We start from the raw sequence: 21,713 nt of genomic DNA, 5'->3' as shown, positions 1-21,713 counted from the left end.
GACGTCATCACCGCCGCAAAATCCACCGGCCGATTCACTTCAACATCTCGTGCTTCAACTTGAAGCATCTTCTAAAACTGCCCAAAACGGACGCATCAAGGAGTCGTCGTCGTCGCTCCTCCTCCTCCTCCTCCTTTTTCTTAACCCTCGATCGCTTCTTTCACCCTCCCTAACATCTCCCTTGATCCAAGCTCGATCTTATCTGCGCCGAAGGGAATCGCTACGAATCGAACCGCCCATCACCAGTGAAGTTTGGGATAACCACTGTTGATAGTCGCGGGAAACAATACCATGGGAAACAACAACTCCACTCCAGGCGGATCCAACTCCAAAGGCTCCGGCTCGGCCGGGCCTGATGGACCCCTCCAGTCTTACCCATCATTCAGCAGATCTGACACCAAAGAATCGTCACGCTCGTTTCGATCTCTAGGTTCAAAGATTCGTGGTAGCAAGTCGGACAGTCCCAGGAACTCACAGGTTCTGTCCAACGGTGACATTGCGACTGAAACAAAGACTGAGGAACGACGATCCAGTAGGCATGGACGTTCAAGCTCGTCTCGACTGAGCCGCAGTGAGCTCCCCCCGCTCAATACCGCTGCGTCGGATATGTCAGCACCCGAATCGGCCCTCGCAGATTCGGCTATTGGAGACGATCAACCGCCTCCATCTCCCGTTCAGGGACATACCAAGGGCGGTGCCCACGATGTTAGCGCCGCGCAAGCGTCGGGAGAGGTTGATCATGTTTCTGACCAACCTCCATCTGTCAATGCTGGAGCTACTGCGCATATGCAAGCTCCAGGCCAGTCTATTCTGGTGAAGCGAGAAAACACCATTAACCCAGTCAACAGCCCTTCTGCTGAATCCAAGACAGAAGGAAACTCCAATGTCACCATGTCTGAGATCAAGGATATCGATCTCGACGACTTTATCAAGCGACTCTTGGATGCGGGTTATGCTGGAAAGGTCACCAAGAGTGTCTGCCTCAAGAATGCCGAGATTGTTGCCATTTGCCAGAGAGCTAGGGAAGTCTTGCTGTCGCAACCTGCTCTCTTGGAGTTGGATGCCCCAGTCAAGGTTGTGGGTGATGTTCACGGCCAGTATACCGATGTTATCCGGATGTTCGAGATGTGTGGGTTCCCCCCTAACTCGAACTACCTTTTCCTCGGCGACTACGTTGATCGGGGTAAGCAGTCTCTGGAGACTATTCTGCTACTCCTCTGCTATAAGCTCAAGTTCCCCGAGAACTTTTTCCTCCTCCGAGGAAACCATGAGTGCGCCAATGTCACGCGAGTCTATGGCTTCTACGATGAATGCAAGCGAAGGTGCAATGTCAAAATCTGGAAGACTTTTATTGACTGCTTTAACACTCTACCCATTGCTGCCATTGTCGCGGGCAAGATCTTCTGTGTCCACGGAGGACTCTCACCTGCGCTAGTTCACATGGACGATATTCGAAACATTGCTCGACCGACAGATGTCCCCGATTATGGACTACTAAACGATCTTCTTTGGTCTGATCCAGCAGACATGGAACAAGATTGGGAAGCCAACGAGAGAGGTGTCAGTTATTGTTTCGGCAAACGAGTCATAACCGAATTCTTGGCAGTACATGATTTTGATCTCATTTGCCGTGCGCACATGGTCGTTGAGGATGGTTATGAATTCTTCAATGATAGGGTTCTGGTAACAGTCTTCAGTGCCCCCAATGTAAGTCACACATCTCCGCATCTCCTCGGAAATTCGGCTAACTCGTATAGTACTGCGGTGAATTCGATAACTGGGGCGCTGTTATGTCGGTATCTGCGGAGCTACTCTGCAGCTTTGAGCTTCTCAAGCCTCTTGACTCAAGCGCTCTGAAGAGTCATATCAAGAAGAGCCGAAACAAGCGACAGCACATGCTCAACAGTCCGGTATGTTCCGCAAACAAGCACCTTTAAACCTTCTCTAATTATTGTCACAGCCCGCTATGGTCCAGCCTCAGAGCGTGTAATAGTATACATTGCAAATACGAATCCGATTTTTATGCCACTTCCTCTATTGAGACATTCATTTAACGAACTACAGCAATCCGAGGGCGACCCGGATATTGCTGTCCAATTTTCACCAGAATGAGCAGCGCAAACAGATCGACTCTTGAACCAGAGTATGAAAAGGTCCACAATGGGCTTGGGTGCCGAGAACAAGTACACTCAGTATACAGTTGCCAGTACCACGGTGTGACAGCCGCAAGGTCACGACTCTGTTCCGAGTGACGGACGTAACTGTCCTAACCAAAAGACCTGAAATGGTTGAATTGGTACACAAAACCCAGAATAGCGCCGCTGTGAATACGATTTGGAGTTTGGGAAAGGTTGGCCTATAATTGAGGCGCACTTGTAAATGACTGATTGAAGCATTGGGAAGGATGCCTTATAGAGTATTATGGGCTTATAGCAAGATCCAAGATCTTGATTTGTGCATAGCACCGGGAATTGAGTACAGGCAGTTCCTTTGAATGTGTTTATGCTTTTATATATGACTTGTAGTGAATCGAATGTGATGTCGATGATTGGCCAATGCGGGGTGAAGTGCTTAGTCATTGAGTTGCGACGAAAATTGATCGTCGAAACCACTGACAATCAGCTTCACCACATCAGACAACCACCCCAAAATGCAACGCCACGCCTTCCGTTCGGTGTGCAGCCGGACAAGGCCAGAGCTCGAGCAGGTCTCGGATGCGTTTCGAAACTACGCCCGTCAATTCTCAACAACGCAGTTCCAGGCTGCCGATGGCCCAAGCCCCAGCACCCCGAGGCCGCCTCGAAGTCAGGCTGGTGGTCCCAAGGTTATCGATATAAAGAACATGCCCCTGCGCGGACGTGGGGGTCTCAGAGGGCGCGGTGATGCTCGTGGAAGAGGCGGTCTTATGTACAGAGGTCGAGGTGGATTTGCCAGAGGAGGATCATCAGCTCAAGACCGATCTTCTACGCCTGTTCGAACTTCTTCACCGACAAGAGGTCGTGGTGGTTTCGGTGCGAGCAGAGGACGAGGCGGTCGTGGCGGCCGTGCTCGTGGCCGAGGTGGAAGGACCAACGATCGACGACCAAGGGATGAAGAGGACAAGGATAAGAAGAGGATCGACCGAAACGAGTTCAACACATTGGATCCTGATGAGAAGTCCTTTGACGATAGCATTCGATTCGGCATCACCTCTCAGTACACACCGTCTCTCACACTCGAATCTATCAACGAATTTGCGCCCGTTGCACCAAATTCCGCCTCTGGAAAATCGGCTGCTGTTCTTCAGAACCTCAGTGTCCTCGGCACAGCGGATCATGTCGGCGCACCAGAAGCCTTCCAGCCTAAATATTACGCCTCTGAGATTGAGGCCAACGGTATTCGCTTCTTCGCCGACCCCAAAGATAAGGAGGCTGCCGAAAAGTACCTCCAGGAGAAGCTCAAGGCTGAAGGCAAAGAGTCCACAGGCCCCATCATTACCGACACGGAGGACGCCATTCGTCAGGTCATCACACAGCGAGCTATTCAAGGCCAACATGAGACACCCAAGTTCGCTTCAGACCCTGTTGGTCTCTCTCGCTCATGGCATCTCAGGGCCGAGACTTACTCTACCAACGATGTCAACTCCTTTGAGACAAAGTTGACATCGCTGTTGGCTAAGAAGCCTACTGCTGGAAAAGGTGGAAAGGCCCGTGCTTAAAAGATTAGATCTTAGGATCAGTGTACACTTGTCACGATATGTAATACTACAATATTCTTCATCTATCATACAATTACCATCTACAGTTGACGGATGGTCTGTGCTTCTTCCTGGTCGATTTCCTTCATCTTCTTGTCTTGTACCTTTTGAAGCTCCTTCTCAGCCTTTTTGACGATGTCGGGGAGGACAGTGCCTGATTTCTTCCAGTCCTTGAGTGTCTTTTCATGTCTGGATCTAGCATTGCGAATGCGGTCCTTCCAGTGCTGCACTGTCTCTTTGATTCGTCGCTCGACGTCGTCCTTGCGCTCGAGCTCCACCTTGAGAAGAAGCTCAAGCTCGTTGTCCTCTGATCGCTGTGGCTGCTGGTTGAACTCACGGCTTGCTTGCACCGCTGACATGATAGGCTTGATGTACTCCTTGTCGTTCACAAGCAGTGAAATAGCTCGACCAGATCGAGGAACGACTTGCGCCAGCTCTCGTAGAGGGAATGTCACATCATTGCCGTCATGATCCTTCATAGGCACAGGGAGCGATCCCAAATTGGTAGGATTGAATCGTCCACCATGTATCATACCCGCCAGCTGGGTCTTAAAGTGTGCATCAATAGGAGCATACGCAGCAATAACAGCTGTAAAATCGAGGGGATCTTCCGGATCCGGCATCGGCACCTTTGCAGTATCGAACTCGGCCTTGTTCATAGAGCCCGCAGCTGCCTTCGCATTGGCGCTGTTGGGACTGTTGCTAGGGGCTGTGATCTTGCGCTTCTTTAGCAGAGAGGGAGACGTGCTGAAGACGCGGGGTGTAGCGGCTATCGATCGGAGGGGAGCTGGGCTGGGTCGGTCAGTCAATTGCATGATGAGACGATTGTGAGACGGGTCGTACCCCTCTGAGCGCGCGAGCTGGCGCAGACATGTTCGTAGAGGACCATTGGCTCGCGACATTGCCATTGTGGTGATTTAGTGTTGTGAGATGGTGTTTCTGGTGTTGGTAGTTTGAGTGAGGGTCGAAATTCCTGCACGACGTCAGATCAGGACCTGGTTCTAGGTGATAAGATAAGCACTGGGATTCAAACACCAAGATGGAGACCACCAAAATATCTTAGTAGCTGTGAGCATTTGATAAAGAATATTGAATCATGGGTACTAGAATAATTATTTAATTGGATTATAGTAAATCCCTATATGTATGTTGTAAAGATGCAAGTGAGAAGTGTTCAGCTTCTTTTGAAGCTCTTAGTCGTTCTCACACCAGCGTAGACATTAGATAATCTTTGTATAAAGAGAGTAACAAATCCTTGATAAACTGGTACAGATCTCTATGAATCAAAGTAGCCCAAGATTGAGCTGATTAAAGAAAAGTTCTCAGCTCGACTTCTGAGAATGATTCGACTCAACCTGGCAGCAGATGGCGTAGCGAATTGACATTAGATTCAGAGGTGCCATGGATAAAACATAGTACCAATACATTGCTCAGTATCTACCGCTCATTAGTTATAATGAATGTAATACAGACTCTGATGAGGTTAAAATTAACAATCACCGACTTGCCATCTATAGAAGTTGCTCCTGCCATGATGATTTTCAAGTTCGAGTTCAACCAATGACGCCGTCTCGTGCCAGCCTTACACGAATCGTGAAGACCCACAATTACCCCGCAAAACGTGGGATGCTGAGTCGTCAGACAAAAATTGAAGATGGTTGGTGTCACAACACCAACATATCATGTATCACGCTGATCGTGGCAGGGTTCGAACCTGCGACCTTTTCCGATATATCAATGCGATTAGCAATGTAAAGGAAACATGATAATACCACTACACCACACGACCTTGTTAATACGTTGAGGCATCAGAAAAATATAATATACTTCACTATCTGAAGAAGTGAATCCATTTACCCATGGGATATCTACCATTCGATCCAATACCATTAGAGTTCTCTTTTTATATATGGGCGACGGGCTCCTAAGTCGGGAACTCCCTATTCCTTTAGTTAGTTGAGGTTAATCGAGAGGTTTTATCAGTAAGTCGGCTATATTGTACTCAGTATCGAGTCTTATGTCGATTTCTCCTGACTCGACTCTTTCGTGAATAAAGTGGTGACAAATATCAATGTGTTTGGATGAACGGGACCTATTGCCACTTTCCCGCCATCGACCCGGTACAGTACGGGACAAATTCACATCAGGTCTTAATTTTGCTTCGAGAGTATTCATTCTGATGAATTGCCATGTGCAAGATGGGGGCTTTAGCCTTTGATAGTGTCTAAATACGAACCATTTCGGCACTTCATGGAATATGCAACGCCCTACTTCTTCCACAAGGTACAGTCTATTTAAAGTAAATATACATCGCTTGAGATTGGGTTCTATGCTAGAATTGACAGTTGCCTTTAACCATGCGCCGCCGCTTCGCCTTGCGGTGTCGCCTCTGGTGGACTTGCTCTGATGACCGCAGAGTTATACCGTGAACTTCCTGCACATGGCGCCGGAAGTGGCCGACATGTCTATGTTTGACGTCGCGACACGTGGGTCGCCCGCTCCGCTCCGCTTGCTCACGTCTAATCATATGATGGTCATCGAAATGGTTCATTCATGACTGTAGGGCGACAGTATGTAAAGGGGTACACTCCCCTCGTGAGAGTCGCTCATCACCGATACAATCAGGAAAAGACCTGTCGCGAGCGCTGTATGGACCTCTGAACTTAGTACACTTATCAGAATAGATGTATTGTTGTTAATTGCCGTGAGTCTTCTCTGAAATTCTGGTGTATTAAAGATGCTGTTTACTGTCCTACATACTCCTCTCAGATTGCTCGACACCGTTCCCGTCGGCTTGGTGAGGTCATGGCCATGGGCGAGAAGGAGATCTTCTGCTTGTGCAAGATAGTGCTCAGGAGACCGAGGCGAGAAAAAGAGATGTTTGCGAGAAAAGAGAACCTAGATGCAGCACGCAAGGCTTTACGAAGAGAGATGGACGAAACCTATAGAAGCGACGAACGACACTATAGCATCGCGATGCGCAAGGCGTTGAATCACCCGAGTCTTGGGCGTGGTGAGATGGAAAGCACTAACATAAACTAACGATCAATGACAGCAATAATTCGGGCGATACCCCACTGCACCTGGCAGTGATCTGCTCTTGTCACTGCAATGTCTCCAACGAATTCCCGGCTGGTTCTTGCTGCGAGCCGTTCAGTCTCGAGGTCAGTCATCGCAAGCTCCTAATACCGATCCGCGCACGAAGTACCGAGGACCGACGAAGCTTCTCTGCAAGAGTAGGGGTAAAGTATCGGGACTAGGCAAAGCTTTGTGTTCTGTTCGGAGAGGTTCGGTCTTATGGATAGACAGATCTCAGCCCCATGTTGAACGCGATGACGCTTGACCATCCCTAGTCCCAGAGGGCCACCATGAGATTGACGACGTCGATATTAGGCTGGAAGATCAGGTCTTCGCCTAGGTCATCAAGTTGGTGGCAGAAAAGCTCCGCCAATCTTGCTCGTACGGGAACGGAGAGCTTGACGGCCAGCTCTTCGTACTCGCTCCCCCTGAATCTGTCGTTTGATGTCCTAGGTGGGACGGTTATAAAAATAGTGCTTATGGTATTGTTGTACGGTCCGCTGCGCACGCTGCGCATTCTTCTTGCGAATCTCTTCGGTGAACTTATGGATATCTTCTCTGTCCAGGTGGCTATCGACTTGGTAGTTTCCGTGCTTGAGTTCTGCGCGCCGCTCTATTAGCTTGACAGTATCTAGGCCTGGCGGTAGATTTGCCACATGTCCTTTGGCACTATGTTGGTAATCGCTTGGGGATCGCGGGTGAGACTTTGGACGAGCAGCCGGAATAGCTGGCTCTGCTTCTCTTCCCCTAACAATGCGTTCTGAAGGTGGAAGTGGGCAATGTCGTTGAGGTAGGCCTGGCGGAATGTCGCAAACCGAGGGTCGTGACGCATTATCTATATAGTCACGCACCGAATCGGGAGCGTCCCCTTGAAATAGAAATTAGGTCAACGCCGTTTTCAACATGCCGGTAACGACAAACATAAACATACCATTGGCAGCATTGCTGGCATCTCTCCGTGAAAATTGAAGTGTCTATGGCCTCTTATGTCTCTAGCGTTTAGAGTCTGGGCAGCAGTGTCGTCTAGGAGCTTAGAATAGAGTATGGCTTTATCTTTAGAGAGGGTCGCTTTGTTGTAGCGGCGGAAGACTGGAATAATCAATTTGGATGTCATCTAGTGGAGCGGAAGAGGGTATTTGAAGTACGGCGGCTCTGATGCAAAATCGCCGATGCGGTAGTGAGGCTTGGCGCATCGAAGGCATCGTTGTGGAGGGCGAGAGCGAGGATTGTAGAGACGGCACAGAAGAGAAGCTTTCTGGTGGAAGTGAAGAAGATCATGGTCCTGCAGGAAACAAAAGACTGTCAGCATATGTAATTAAATGTACCACATTACGGCGGATCACCTACGGCCTAGGACTGTTATTGGCCCCCTTGTGGTGAATAAACTTGATGGCCATGGCCCTAAACCTTTTTCTTCTATGGATGCCATCTGCTGGCAGCTCAGTCTCATCCCAAAAACCCGAACGCATTCTCCATGAGAATCGACAATATCCACTATGCAGCCTTGTTCTCCGTTCGGCATCGAAACTGCTCCTACAAACGTTGACACTGAAATCAGAGTTGTTTGCCGGTATTGAACTGTGATAATGATCAGCCATGGACGATATAAAACCACACCGGTCAGTACTGGCATTATGAGTTTGCTCTTTCTCACAACCCAGAAGAAGAAGCTGCAATATCCGCCACTCAATGAGCCGTCAGATGTCCAAAGGCATGGGGACGAATTGCAGCTCGACTAAGAGCTGCATTAACCATAGTGCTACACCAGGACGGAGCCGGCCACCAACACTGGTCTCAATTAGGCGCGGTTCATTGAGTGCATTGTGATATCATATATATTCTGTTCTACAATGATTATAATCATTATTGTAGCTTTATCTATCATTTTGGAGTTCTCACATGCAATAATTGCTTATTATCAAAACGGCAGATGAATAGATTGGCTGTTCATATATGAAAATCATTCTTATTCCCTACGCTTTCAAAAAATCATATGAGGTTGAGGGTTCCCATAAAGGAAAGTGAATTAACATATGGCTTCGCACATGGCCCAGTAACTCTACCAATATCCCACTGTATTTTAAGCTTTAGAAATGGCCCAAAAGCATTCCTGGGCTTTGATGAGTACGACTACTATCGTTATATTCGAACCTGAAGTTGGGATGAGCTGGTGCGTTAAACTGGAAAACATCCGGACGTGGTTCGGTCACAAGTACCAGACTCTTAAGGTATCGAAACCAACCTGAGGCGATGGTAGGGAAAATAAGGTTATGCTGGTATCGAGGCACCTGGCTAGGTAGGTACCAAGTTCCCGATACAACAGGGGCTCGGGGGTTCAGGACGGAGCCAACAAACCAACCTATATTAGCAATCTTGGTTAAATTATGCAGACTTCCATTGTTCACTGAAGTCGCTTTATCAACGCCGTCCCTGCGCGGGTGGGTAGGTACCTACATTCATAAAGTGCATAAAGGAATGTGATATATCCTAACGTTAGATCTTCATGGCATCAATGGATATAAATTCTCAAGACCTGACTCGGACATGTAGACGTTGAGTGGCTGAAACAGGCATGTGGTTCAATCAAAAGCTCAATCGTTGTCATCGTTGACTCCTGTGAGACCTGGAAGTCACACATGTCTTCGAAGTACAATCACTCATTACAATGATTATCGAGGAAACAGCCGCTGTTATGTAGGTTGCCGAGTATAGGAAACTATACAAACATGGGATACATCAAGACCTTTCGAACTTGAGCTTGATACTTCGCAAATATTGAGGCATAATCAACATGCTCGAAGCTCTAACGTTTGATACTTAGCCGAGTCATTTTCAAGGCCTCTCTGTACCAAGCCGCGCAATACAAAGAACATGCCTAGCTTGTGGTTATGTTCAGGCACAAGTAAGCAGCAGGTACTTAAGTATATATATCGAGGACATCTATTCGGTATCCAAGGCTTTGGGGTATTAAATATAATTGTCGTTCAAGGTGGCAAACCACACTGGTAGCCAATCCCGGAACCCATGAAGTGCTCAGTCGAGCTCAATGTCTTAATCTAGATGGCATCATATAAGCAACAATTTGTTCTTCTGATCTTCCAGTATCCTCGGCGAATATGTTATGGGTGTCTATCTGGACGAGATCGATCTCGAATCGGACAGAAGGACATTCGAAAAGGTATGATGCAAGCGTAGCGGTATGCGTGCTTTCGACAGTCAAGATTTCTCGAAAGTCTGCGCATATCATAACTCTTGCCTTGTATCTTTCAATAGCCTCTCAATTAAGCTTCTATGTATAGGTAGACATATCTCATTGGCAATGGCTTGCTTGTGGCTTCCGCATATTTTGATACACCTCCGTGTGCCTCACCGGTATACACCCCCTTCAACTTGTATAGCTGTTCTGAAAGGCTGCCGAAAGTGAGCTTCGTCGCGCTCTCATAAAGCAAGTTGAATGCTTATTTGAATGCGTCATTCAATATGCATATCTTATTTGCACTCCCACATGCATCTACAGAAATAACGTTCGAACATTCCCTGAAAGATGCTGACGCAACCATCCTCGATGAGGCTGGAGCTATGCACAGCCTCATGCCGTCGCCTGATAGTAGTTGTTGTCATGGGATTGCTAGCGATCTCTTTCGTCGACGCTTTGATCAGTTGAAGGTCATGATTTGCGCAAGATGTCGAACGTCGTTGGCTGTGAAGGGCTTTCATCAACATCGGCAGCTGCTGCCCCCAGTAAGTGGGTGAAGCCACCCGGAACTATCAATTCGGATGATCGTGAAAGTGTAGCGTATGTGATGATATTTGCTCAGTGCACCAACAAACATGGCCCCCTTTATAAACTGAGCTGGCGACCTGCTAGGCGGAAAGCTAGTCGTCGGCATCCGGGTCCGTCTTGGCCCATTACTGACAAAGACTGAGTTCGTCAGAAACCCAATGGCTTATGCTGCTTAACCACGAGGCGGAAGTGCGAGACATGCGAGAGCTAAGCGAGAGAGAATAGAGATATATGCAAGACACAAGGTCAAAATTCGCTTTTCGGTCTTCGCACCCTTGGTTCAAACAGGTCCACTTTGGTATTGGAAGGAATTTACACATGAACCCCTGTATTTTCCCCATTAGAGCTCGATTCCTAGTAGTTAGTCCTACTTTAACCAGATACCGAATTAGCCACTGGCCAGAAGGCTTCTATGGTAGGCAGCAAGAAACCTACTAAAATCAAGAGATTCCTTATAAAAGAGCTAAAATTTAGGATCTAATTTGGTCAGATTCGGCCCTCATCACCTCCTACTAGAGAACTTACTGGAGAGAATTCAGGGGTTTAAGTGTAGGTCGGTTCCTGTTTTATCACTCTGACACCCACAGATCCCCGTCCTTCCTGCATCTGAAGAAAGTTGTTCATGGAAGAAAATGCAAAACGGTTCCGGTTACCCGGCGCTGGAGTGTTGTCTCTTGCTAAGACATTATCATCGCTGCTGAAGTAGGTGAAAGTCTCCTTTTTGGGAACAGGTTCAACATGTCTTGCAGACGTCATGTCTCGAGGATTACCTTTGTCCACTCCAGACGGACGACGCGTAAAGGCAGGAGGAGAAGATGTGCGTTCATCCCCCAAGCGATTACGCAACTGCTTGTTGGGTGTTCTCTCCTGGTAATTCATCTTGAATGGTCACGGAAAAGTCGAGCGGCACGGTTTTCCTATTTGTTCTCGATAAGTCTTCACCATCAAGCAATGATTTTGCTGGAAGCTGGCATGCCAGATACTTACAATGATATCCGTTAGAAATTCTCGAATGACCAATATCATGATATGACGAGTACGCAACACGTATCGTTTGATGCCTTCTTCGCGGTGATTTGCCGTTGATTGATCGGGAATATCTACAAAGAACTGCCAAAGGGAGAACTAAATATTAGTAAACTTCTTTATTTGGTTCTGGAATAAATTCATGCAAGCAGGAAGAGTTTCAGCACATCCTACTATTCCCTTAAGTTCTGGGCACTGATCGCCAGTTTTATGCACCTGGCAAACACTATCAATATGGATAATAATACCTTCCCAGCGCCACACCATACACGAGATACTAGGTACCTGGTAATTTCTTTCAATACTAAAAGCCCGATACTCCTACATCTTCTTCCAAACTCCAAATTGTGATGGCGTCTCGCTTCCTCTAACAGCAATGACATCGGCCTTTCTGTGTCCACAACATTCAATCAACTAAGGCAATAGACATGCCCCGAGATTCCTGGTATGTATAGTTCTTTTAATCGGCCGAATAACGCTAACTCGTTTGAGATCGTCATCTCAGTCTTCAGAAGGGGCAGGCTCCCGCGGCCTCGAATAGCGTGCATTCAACTCAGTTCAACAACAACAACAACAACAATTGACAGGGCGATAAAGCTTATTGTCCCAACTCTCAATATATTTGATTAAACGACACAATCAAACCGTGATTTACATCATTAGGAGCGACAGAGTAAGGTAACTACTACAACTTTTTACAATAATAAGGAACGCTCAAGCCAGCAACTAACTATTGACAGTGGCTACTATCAAGCACCCAACATCATTTTACTTCCGCCTACCTCCTTCAACCATTTACCATTTCCCTCCTATGGTCTATCCTCGCTCTACTCTCCTTCACCCACATTATATGCCAGCGCAGCGTAAGTCAATGACAGATTCTAACGCAGGCCCTTTTTAAACTAATTCGTATTATACCAGACTTCATCGTGGCTATACGTACACCTTTCATTTTCATCCTTATGTCGGTCATCTTACTGTAAGCAGACGATCCTCTATGGGCAAGGTCGCCATTATCGGAAACTGATTATTCGCAAGGCACTCTTGTTCATGATGGCACCATCCATGGATCTCAAACATACCGACCTGGGAAACTTCTCCAATGCTATTAGAGATATGTCTGTCTGTTGGTTGAACAATGATATGGACCCTATCGCTGTCATTCAATTTGTCGATGACGTCAAGGTGAGACACCAAAGATGGGAGCAGACTTTCCATGAAATCGGCCTAGGCGTAAAGAAGATCTGGGCACATCCGACTACCCAAAAGGCCCTAAAGGCCTACAAGTTCGAAATGTAGCTCTTCGATGGCAAGAAGCTGGCATGGGGCCCTGCTCTTGTGGACCATGGCGAGGCTCGTTTCACTGTCGACCTTGACGAGGGTAAACGCCTTGCTGGTGGGAAAGCTCGTGAAGGCGGCACAAGAAAATGTGATAATTCCTTAAGTACCTATCATCTCATTGGACCCCATTCCATCTACGCAAGACCCAGTCTCCCTCTGTGACAAAGCGACTTGGGCCTGGCAATTGAGCTCGTCAAAAGATTTCCCGAACTAAGCTGGCCAGAAGTGAACATATCAGCCGCAAATTGCACCTACTAAACAAGAGACGACTTTGGGACAATTGCTCGACTTCTACCCTGCAAGGCTTGAATGGGCTTGAGCCCGGCAAAAAGACTGGGTCTGCTGGGTTGGTTGATATTTGCCTCTGTTACCAGTAAGAACACCACTTACTCTGCTTCCTGGCTTCCTACACGCACAATTGATTGTGACTCCAGGACATCGTCTTGAGCTCTAGTGCTGGTGGAGAAGGATACATTCACTGCCTTCTGCGCGTCGTTGAGACAGCCTACGAATCCTTCCATGATTAGCTTGGAAGCTCGACGACTTGCCAAGGGCTTTCGTAAAGTCGGATTCCTGGTGTTGAGAGTCACACTGCTCAGTCGCCAAGCGCTCTTCCTTTCCGATTCTAAAGAATGACTCGTCAGCCAAAATCATGGCTGCTAAACATCAAAACGAAAGCGGCGATACTGCCCCGGAGGCAAAGAAGCCCAAGCATGGCTTCTGTGAAACTGGTTCTTCCCTGCATCCAGCAATTCACCGCATTCGTCGTGCTGCCATCCCAATTCGATCCTTGAGCCCATCTCCCGAGCCTTGAGATATCTTTTCAAGAAATGGTGATCCTTTATTCGTCAAGTCGAGCTTGTCTTCTTCCTTCTTGCCTTTGCTTGTTCAGAAAGAGATACATTTGTTAACATCATTGTACGTCGAACAGCAACCTAACCACGCTGGGAATGGATATGCTACTACAGCGATCCAAGGATAAAATCGTATCGGCGACCGTGGAATAAGGTTGGCATGATAGGCTTGTTCATCGATCCTAAAGTTAGTGGGGAGGGTCTTGGTAGAGCTAAATGCCTGCTTGGCGATGCGGCCTGTCTACGTAAACATGTGCCTGAGTCGAATACACTTCAGTGGGAGACCTTTGCTTTGCACCAGATAGTACATCGGCATTCACTGAGTATAGACGTAAGAGGCTGAATGTGTTTCATGATGCCCTTGTCTGCAAGACTTTTCAGCGCTCGAAAGAAAAGAAGAAAAAATCTGACCCAGCTTTATCGTTCCTTTCTCAATGACAATAAGTGGACGAAGGGTAATTTCATTCTCCTTTCGTCACTATGCTGTTCCTGCCTACCTGTAATGAAGATGACGGTTAATCGGTCCGCTTATAAACTATGAGCATCATAATCAATATTCCCTATTACCCTCCGGATGACGAAAAGGAAGATGTGACGGATGTCCCGTATAACAATTAACATAGAATATAAAGGGGATAATGAACTCTGCAAACTGAGTTTTGTCGCATTTGGCGATACCAGGGACAAAATGTAGACCAACTGGAACGCCAGACACGTTAGCCATACTGCCTTCATTTTTGTTCAGGCCGTTCAACATTAACTAGGGGAGCTCACAACCATGCCCATCAAATACGTTCTTTGAACCAACAAGTTCCTGTAGTAGGTTGGCATGCATTAGACGCTGCTTGAGAGAATAGAAATAACAGAACATGTGAATGCTATTATTAAATGGCGGATGATTGATAGATGGAAACGGTCCATTGCATTGATGACATGCGATTCAACCCTTTATTATCTCCTGAGATATATTCTTCTGTATCAAAATGGGCTTCGTATTTATTACATGACAGTTAGGTCCGTACGACTGATCGGGTCAACCTCTGGTAACCCCGGGTCATAAAAGGAGCTGCAGGCACCTTCCTTAGCTAGGTAGGCATCGAATTTATCCCTCTCATCAAAAGACCTAATATCTTGACCCTTGTGAGACATTATATCTCTCAACAGATGGTAGTAATTGCTGTTTTCGATCGCGTGACAATGCCTCGCTATGACCGTCGAAGCTGCCCTAGCTTGCAGTCGCGATGAGCGAAACGACAATAGGATCCGGGTCCGTAGGCCCGTCAAACCGACAGATCTAAATGGCCGGCTTCCTATGACTTCGTCAGTGAAAGCGGATTTCCATACCCCATCTAAGCCTTCTCTTCGTCAGTCCTTCGGGACCGACCCAGGAAACATGATAACCACTACACCACACGACCTGGTTAGTGTAAAATCTAGCTTATTGCAGTACTAATCGGGTGACTCGCAAAGTGGCCAGATCACGACAACCAGTCATGTTCCGTCCATAGCATCTGTTGTAAGTGTCGAAGAGGTGATTCATTTAATATTAGCAAGCTTTGTTCACACGCCAACCCCTCTGTCAAGTCCCAGTATGCTTCAATGACCTATAATTCTCTGATCAAGACACAGAGGAAGGTTCTACTCGAGCGTCCTTCAGAACACAAAAATACAGGAAAACTACAACCATGGGGCCACAGATTAAACAAGGGTATTTCGAATCCCAGTAATGGCTTAATTCTCTCTTCAAAAACCATTGCCATTGCATCTGAAAACCACGTAGTTATTCATGATGTCCTGAACCTCGACTCTACTCTCGATATCGTCAAGGTCACACTCGACATTCCCGTGAAAGTGTTCGAAGAGGGCCTCCTAGGGAAGGTGAGAAAACGGTCAAGTTTACTCTGTCTGTCACCTGCAAAAGTCGGTATCATTGAACCACCCAGGCATCCTAGATCAGGAGTTCAAAAGGAAGGCTTCCTAAGGTTATCCTAAGACTATCCTAAACTTCCCTAAGTCATCATAAACTTTCCTAAAGTCATCATAAGCTCTCCTAAGTCGTTCTATCATTTAGTGTCGAGGTCATATTAGTTCGCATAGTGAGCAGTGCTTGGAATGTTAAGAGTAAGAGGGGAATTATTAGGGGGAGATATCCTAATTCGCAAGAATAATATAGTCACTTTTAAGAAGGACAGTACTACTTATGTTCCTTTGGACAATAGCACGTAGATAATGGCAAAGCGAAACCTGGATCGGAAGCGGGAAATGCGAAGATAATGCAAACCATGAGACAAGGGGTGTAAAGCAAACTCTCCATTGGAAGGCATATATACATAATAGTAACATCCAAGCCCATCCTTCAATTTACGATAGATTAAAGCGCTTATGAAGCCTTTGGCAGAGCCGTGGCGGAGTGTCGTTTCAAACCCTTTCACAATGGTGTTCTCCTGAAAAGCTACTGAAATGCTGGCAGCATAAGCAAGGCACCATAGAGCTCATCTCTAATACATGGAAACCCGGTTGCAGAACCAACTACTTCGTGACTAGCATCTGGTGTGGGCATCAAACATTGAATGCATTGTTCGATCTGCTGGCGACAGCTTCGTTCTTCATTATATACCAAACTAAACTTTCGCATTGGCTAAGCTAATGAACTTATGACTGAAGAGGCTTACCCATGCCTCCATAAGTGATCATCTTTGTAATCTGATACTCGCCAATTCCATACAGGGAGCCCTCGCGACCGAAGCCACTCTCCTTTACACCACCGAACGGCGCAGCAGCGTCAGAAATGATACCAGTGTTGACTCCAACCATTCCAACCTCAAGAGACTCAGCAATGCGGTGCACACGCTCAATATCTCGAGAGAAGAAATAGCCTGCCAGACCAACATCAGTGTTGTTGGCCATCTTGACAACTTCTTCCTCTGTCTCGAAGGGGAAGAGACCGGCGACAGGTCCAAAGGTCTCTTGTGAGGCCATGTCCATCTCAGGGGTCATGTCACGGATGACAGTGGGTGCGTAGAAGTTGGAGCCAAGGTCGTTGAGTCGCTTGCCTCCGATGGTGATCTTTCCACCCTTCTTCTCAGCATCCTTGACATGAGCCTCAACCTTCTCAATAGCTCGATCGTGAATCAGAGGTCCATGTGTGACACCTTGGTCAAAACCGTTGCCTACGCTGAAAGACTTGACCTTCTCGGTAAACTTGGACACAAACTCATCATAGATTCCGCGCTGGACGTAGATTCGGTTGGCGCAGACACAGGTCTGGCCTGAAGAGCGGAACTTGGACGCGATAGCTCCAGCCACAGCAGCATCCACATCAGCGTCGTCAAATACGATGAAAGGGGCGTTGCCACCAAGCTCCATGGAGAGCTTCTTGAGAGTACTAGAAGACTGCTTCATGAGAAGCTTGCCGACACCGGTGGAGCCGGTGAATGAGACCTTGCGGATGGTGGGGTCGGATGTGAGAAGCTCACCGAGTTCGGGGGTGTTCTCATGTGAAGTCACGACATTAACGACACCCTTTGGGATGCCTGCGCGGTGAGCCAATTCAGCCAAGGCGAGTGAAGTAAACGGTGTTTCGGCAGGGGACTTTGCGACGACTGTGCAACCTGCTGCCAAGGCTGGTCCGATTTTTCGTGTGATCATGGCGGCAGGGAAGTTCCATCTAAAAATGTCAGTTATGAGTCTTGCAAGAGTGAAACTATCTTACGGTGTGATGAGACCGCAAACTCCAACGGGCTCCTTGATAGTCCAAACACGATTTGCAGGAACCGAGCTAGGAATTGTGTCACCATATACTCGTGGCGCTTCTTCACTGAACCACTCAAGGAAGTTTGCAGCATATGTTGTCTCGCCCTGGGCATCGGCGATGGGCTTTCCATTTTCCCAGGTAATGATCTTTGCGATATCCTCGGCGTTGGCGGTCATTTGATCATACCAAGCGCGCAATAGCTTTGAGCGCTCACGGCCGGTTTTGGCGCGGAATGAAGGAAACGCATCTGCAGCAGCGCTAATGGCTAATTGGGTATCTTTGGAGTTGAACTCGGGGCATGTTCCGATGAGTTTGCCAGTGGAAGGATCTACATTGTGAGTACATGAGATTGATAAGTGAGAGAGTGAAGCTCACCATGGACTTCGAATGTCTTGCCGGAGCCAGCCTTGACCCATTCGCCATTGACATAACAAACATCCTGCTTGAGGAGTGATGGATCTTTGAGCTACACAAAGTTAGCTCTATGATCAACCGTTTAGACTGCAAGAATTATACCTTTGGGGGAGCGACATTGGAAGCGCTCCTTGTAATCATCAATGAGATAACTGGAGATTGTCGCAGAGCTCCTCGCGATGGAGCAGCCAATCGTTGAAGAAGAGCCATCTTGATATCTCAACTCACTACCAACTGAACTCAAATAGACAATATAGTCAATCGATTGAAGAGATAAAGGGTCGAGATTGACAGATTTACTGCTGCCGATGACGGATCGAGGTTGGTGATGGTGGGGTGACGTCTTGTTAAACAAGCTTGTGTGGGGTTGACTAAAGCTCCCGGAGCCGGTATCTCGACCACTATCGGCTCCGGCGGGACCGGCACAAGAGATATCGGCATGTTATTACCAAAGGCCGATTAATTAACCTCAAATAGTTCAATAGTGAGTCAGTCCTTGCAGGTTCTTAACGTTCTTCAGCCTAGAGGCTTTGACACCGGTAATTCTTGTGGAGCTATTCAAGCTCTCCCCGTATTTCACCAATTGACCGGGCCGTGTTTACGAAATAGGCAACTCTGCGCGAAGGATAGCTCATGTAAATCTCAGTGAATTTAACGGTTAATGGAAGTTGAGCCTCGTTGGGCTATGTATGTTCCTTGGTATATCATCCTTAACTCCAAACACCCAATGCTAATTAATGATAGTGGTCCATTCATGACATGTCCTAAATTTCATCCCAATACTTCTTCAACCATAGTATCTGTTTTGCTGAGATCGTAGTGGCAGTTGGCGATCCAGAGTGTGGAAAGCCTGTGTTCGAGGAGTATATGGCATCGCTCGAATGCTGGGAGTCTTCATGTTGTGCATCTCCCAAACACCTCCCTTCGGCTCCGAAGTCGTAGAACCATCTTCCTCATCGTCGTCGTCCGAAACGTCGTTGATCTTGTTTGGAAGCATGGCGTAGATGCTAAATGCCAGATTGAAGACATAGATCATCCTAAATCATCGTTAGTAATGTTGAGGCATATGTACATGTTATAGACCACTTACATCATGTAAACAGCGATTACAAGCGAGTATCGAGCAATCATACAGCTCTTGTACTTTCCATAGGGCTTGGCAATATCGCATCCAATACGGTAGTACCAAGCTGCAGGAGCAGGATATCGTGAATCGGTGTAGTCAGGCCCAATGGTTCCATATACGCAGACGGTGTAGAGGGCGACCATGCTGGTATTGATGAACGTGGCGAAGATGGGATACCAAACTCTCATGATAAAAGCAGTAAGCTTGCCGAGGAGGAAGAAGAGTGAGATGATCGAAATAGCGACATTGAAATTGGTGAAACTGTTCATGTTAGTCAATTCCTCAGACACAGTTAGAGGTACACTCACGTTCGTGTCCAGATGAGAGCAATCTTTGGTTGAGGCTGATAATTGGCATAAGCGTAGAGAGTTCTAGCCGGGTTCGAGTTGAGAGGAGGATCATGCTCCCAGCCAATCTGCCACATATCGGTACGGTAGAGATTTGGTTGAGAGATGCCAAAGATGACCAGAGCAGGCACAATTCCAATCAGCTCAAGAGGCATTAACCACCATGTTCCCTTTCTCGATATGCGAGGCCATTTTCGGAATAAGACGCGGTAATTCTTGGCCTTGGCTGGTTTGTCTGTGTGCTCTTGCTGAGAGCGTTGGAAGGTTGGGAACTTCATGTTGGCGATTAATCTGGTCTGACTGTCTGGTGGTGTTGGAGTTTAATGTTGCGCTGTGTCGGCTGCTGGTAGCAGCTATAAACTGTTCCACATGCGATATCGTACAGAGTCTTGATTGAGACCGATAAATTCGTCTTTGCTGGCCGGCAGCTCAATTCAATAAAGATGTAAAAAGCATTCCTTGGACGGCCAGGTTGGGGTGGGCAGCCGTTTAAGGGCCTTGGAGGTGGCCATCAGCTGAGAGGGGCCCCCATGTTGGACAGCTGTGAGAGGCTCTCGAGGTGAGAAAAGCCGCTGTGATGCTGCGTGAAGGACCTGTGGCCAGCCTGTGAGCGGGCGCCTGGAGTGATACTCTGATGCCAATCACTGCATCTCGAGGATGAGCATCAACGGCGTGGGCCAATCAGATCGGTGAGGTGAGGTGCTATCACCACTCGTCTCCTCTGTTAAGCGCCCGGGTGGAAATCATGAGATGCCCGATGGTGATGGAGTAGCCCGATTGGTTGGGTTGGAGGTTGGAGATGCAACCTCATGTGGCTGACTGGCCAATCAGGGCACAAGAAAACAGTTCAAGATGTGCTCTCGAGTGAGAGACGCAGGGATTAGGAACCGCCAATTCTTTGCCGTCAAGTGCTCGCAGATTCAATTCCTGTGATCTACCGCAAGAACAGAAAGAACGGGTATTTTATGTTGGTTCTTGGCCAGATTCGTCAAGATTTAGCCGCCCGTTACCATCTGTCAGTCGAGTCTCTATGGAAATGGCCTCAGTTGTGGTATCTCGACATACCGATTATCCGTGATCGAGGCTGATAGCATTCAAGGTGTAACATTCTGAGTTTGCTTGCTGCGAAAGGTGTCATTTGCGAACATCATCAGTCAGCTGGCGGCTAACAATAGTAACGGTGATGACACTACGCAACCCACAGATTACTCTGCAGTAGACTCACATCTCCAAACCGAGTCATGCCATGTCATAAACAGCTCGAGTCTAAAACTTTGGATCGAAATGAGGGCATTCCCAACTCCTGATGGTATTTACCCAAAATTGGTAGTTTAGACTCTGGCCCGGGCTTTCGGACTGACCATGCCATGTGTTATGCCCTAACTATCAACGATCTTTCACAAGAGCTAAGACATGTAGGGAAGAAAGCATGCTTGGTTATCAGGGTCCTAACTTAATTGTTAGTGAGGATAAGAGAGCCACTTGCTTCCGCATATCATCGGCCACTACTGAGAAACTCCCGCAAGAATATCAAGATCTTGACTAATCTCCTTGACTGGTGTCGGCTACCACCAGCAACCCAGCCATAAAACCCGTCAAGAATGCACTTGAACCAGCCACAACGTCACTCGAGAGGAGACTCCGCCGTCACGGCAATAACGGGATGGCTTACACGGGAAGAAGCCGTCAGAAGTCACGAATTTTACTGAACAGTATCCACACCACCTCGCTTTTGGAAATTCCATGCGACGGATCATGAGGGTGGGGCAGCCGAGCTACCGGAAGGTTATTCTTCTACCAACTCCAACTCGGCCGAATGGACCATCATCAACGGAGGAGAGAAGACGCAAAACCAACATTACCTTGATCTTTGCCTCATGAAAAACTCAAAGACTCCGAAGCTCGGTCCGAGTATTCACGATTCAATGGCAGAGGCTTAAGGATTGGGCTTTTTTTGGCGCCAAAATTCAAGGTCAACAAGGGAAGCCAAGACCAGGGGCAGACTTCGAGACCGTGTTCTCTGGAGATAGCCATTCTCAAAGACAGGGGGAGCTGAAGACATGCGGGGCCTTGACTTTGAGCTCAAGGCGTGGGTAAAACAGACCGTTCTAGAACTCGTTGATCGTCATAGGCATTTCTTGATGTGGGAGGGTGAGTTAGTTCCACGCATCCGTTCCACAGGCCCAAACCATTTTATCCATTGTCTGAAGAGATCGGGATTTTTTCACGTTCTTTTTTTTCCCTTCGACCCTT

General features: G+C 47.5%; 9 protein-coding genes and 1 non-coding gene across 10 annotated transcripts; 4 read left to right on the top strand and 6 right to left on the bottom strand.

Annotated features, from left to right (window-relative positions):
* Positions 1-291: 291 nt before the first annotated feature.
* Positions 292-1,937, top strand: BKA55DRAFT_496938 (Metallo-dependent phosphatase-like protein; the record flags this gene model as incomplete). Its single annotated transcript, XM_046186412.1, has 2 exons — positions 292-1,707; positions 1,758-1,937. The coding sequence occupies 2 exons, from the start codon at positions 292-294 to the stop codon at positions 1,935-1,937; spliced, it is 1,596 nt and encodes a 531-aa protein (XP_046056436.1).
* Positions 1,938-2,563: 626 nt separating this feature from the next.
* Positions 2,564-3,748, top strand: BKA55DRAFT_549273 (uncharacterized protein). Its single transcript, XM_046191193.1, has one exon. It carries the CDS (start codon positions 2,651-2,653, stop codon positions 3,695-3,697), a length of 1,047 nt encoding a protein of 348 aa, XP_046056435.1. The 5' UTR covers positions 2,564-2,650; the 3' UTR covers positions 3,698-3,748.
* BKA55DRAFT_549271 (ribosome recycling factor domain-containing protein) lies at positions 3,749-4,695 on the bottom strand. The gene has a single exon (XM_046191192.1). The coding sequence runs from the start codon at positions 4,642-4,644 to the stop codon at positions 3,778-3,780; it is 867 nt and encodes a 288-aa protein (XP_046056434.1). The 5' UTR covers positions 4,645-4,695; the 3' UTR covers positions 3,749-3,777.
* Positions 4,696-5,429: 734 nt separating this feature from the next.
* BKA55DRAFT_t8 lies at positions 5,430-5,525 on the bottom strand. The gene has a single exon. It is a non-coding gene; the product is annotated as a tRNA-Val (tRNA).
* Positions 5,526-5,958: 433 nt separating this feature from the next.
* BKA55DRAFT_549269 (uncharacterized protein) lies at positions 5,959-6,445 on the bottom strand. The gene has a single exon (XM_046191191.1). The coding sequence runs from the start codon at positions 6,285-6,287 to the stop codon at positions 6,069-6,071; it is 219 nt and encodes a 72-aa protein (XP_046056433.1). The 5' UTR covers positions 6,288-6,445; the 3' UTR covers positions 5,959-6,068.
* Positions 6,446-7,173: 728 nt separating this feature from the next.
* Positions 7,174-8,008, bottom strand: BKA55DRAFT_18712 (uncharacterized protein). Its single transcript, XM_046185061.1, has 2 exons — positions 7,736-8,008; positions 7,174-7,682 (listed from the first exon to the last, which is right to left on the bottom strand). Exons 1-2 carry the CDS (start codon positions 7,926-7,928, stop codon positions 7,264-7,266), a joined length of 612 nt encoding a protein of 203 aa, XP_046056432.1. The 5' UTR covers positions 7,929-8,008; the 3' UTR covers positions 7,174-7,263.
* A 2,489-nt stretch (positions 8,009-10,497) lies between these two features.
* BKA55DRAFT_682749 (uncharacterized protein) lies at positions 10,498-12,923 on the top strand (the record flags this gene model as incomplete). Its single annotated transcript, XM_046198403.1, has 4 exons — positions 10,498-10,610; positions 12,365-12,487; positions 12,546-12,603; positions 12,663-12,923. The coding sequence occupies 4 exons, from the start codon at positions 10,498-10,500 to the stop codon at positions 12,921-12,923; spliced, it is 555 nt and encodes a 184-aa protein (XP_046056431.1).
* A 1,797-nt stretch (positions 12,924-14,720) lies between these two features.
* BKA55DRAFT_549261 (uncharacterized protein) lies at positions 14,721-15,323 on the top strand. The gene has a single exon (XM_046191190.1). It carries the CDS (start codon positions 15,027-15,029, stop codon positions 15,270-15,272), a length of 246 nt encoding a protein of 81 aa, XP_046056430.1. The 5' UTR covers positions 14,721-15,026; the 3' UTR covers positions 15,273-15,323.
* Positions 15,324-16,373: 1,050 nt separating this feature from the next.
* Positions 16,374-18,367, bottom strand: BKA55DRAFT_731879 (Aldehyde/histidinol dehydrogenase). The gene is made up of 4 exons (XM_046201210.1): positions 18,090-18,367; positions 17,949-18,039; positions 17,532-17,901; positions 16,374-17,486 (listed from the first exon to the last, which is right to left on the bottom strand). The coding sequence occupies exons 1-4, from the start codon at positions 18,195-18,197 to the stop codon at positions 16,472-16,474; spliced, it is 1,584 nt and encodes a 527-aa protein (XP_046056429.1). The 5' UTR covers positions 18,198-18,367; the 3' UTR covers positions 16,374-16,471.
* Positions 18,368-18,774: 407 nt separating this feature from the next.
* On the bottom strand, positions 18,775-19,738 carry BKA55DRAFT_498518 (uncharacterized protein; the record flags this gene model as incomplete). The annotated part of the gene is made up of 3 exons (XM_046186562.1): positions 18,775-19,024; positions 19,078-19,374; positions 19,422-19,738. 3 exons carry the CDS (start codon positions 19,736-19,738, stop codon positions 18,775-18,777), a joined length of 864 nt encoding a protein of 287 aa, XP_046056428.1.
* Between the last annotated feature and the right edge of the window lie 1,975 nt (positions 19,739-21,713).

Source organism: Fusarium redolens, assembly GCF_020744475.1.
Source record: "Fusarium redolens strain MPI-CAGE-AT-0023 chromosome Unknown BKA55scaffold_1, whole genome shotgun sequence".
Classification (NCBI taxonomy): Eukaryota; Fungi; Ascomycota; class Sordariomycetes; order Hypocreales; family Nectriaceae; genus Fusarium; species Fusarium redolens.
Note: the sequence above shows the minus strand (reverse complement) of the source record. Positions and strands in the feature narration are given on the sequence as shown.

Coding starts and splice junctions, on each gene's coding strand:
- BKA55DRAFT_549273 (XM_046191193.1), top strand. CDS start 2,651: ATGCAACGCCACGCCTTCCGTTCGGTGTGCAGCCGGACAAGGCCAGAG.
- BKA55DRAFT_549271 (XM_046191192.1), bottom strand. CDS start 4,644: ATGGCAATGTCGCGAGCCAATGGTCCTCTACGAACATGTCTGCGCCAG.
- BKA55DRAFT_549269 (XM_046191191.1), bottom strand. CDS start 6,287: ATGAACCATTTCGATGACCATCATATGATTAGACGTGAGCAAGCGGAG.
- BKA55DRAFT_18712 (XM_046185061.1), bottom strand. CDS start 7,928: ATGACATCCAAATTGATTATTCCAGTCTTCCGCCGCTACAACAAAGCG. Junction 7,683..7,735: donor GCTGCCAATGGTATGTTTAT/GTTTGTCGTTAC, acceptor TTCTATTTCAAG/GGGACGCTCCCGATTCGGTG.
- BKA55DRAFT_549261 (XM_046191190.1), top strand. CDS start 15,027: ATGACCGTCGAAGCTGCCCTAGCTTGCAGTCGCGATGAGCGAAACGAC.
- BKA55DRAFT_731879 (XM_046201210.1), bottom strand. CDS start 18,197: ATGGCTCTTCTTCAACGATTGGCTGCTCCATCGCGAGGAGCTCTGCGA. Junction 17,902..17,948: donor CAAGACATTCGAAGTCCATG/GTGAGCTTCACT, acceptor CTCACAATGTAG/ATCCTTCCACTGGCAAACTC. Junction 17,487..17,531: donor GTTTGCGGTCTCATCACACC/GTAAGATAGTTT, acceptor TGACATTTTTAG/ATGGAACTTCCCTGCCGCCA.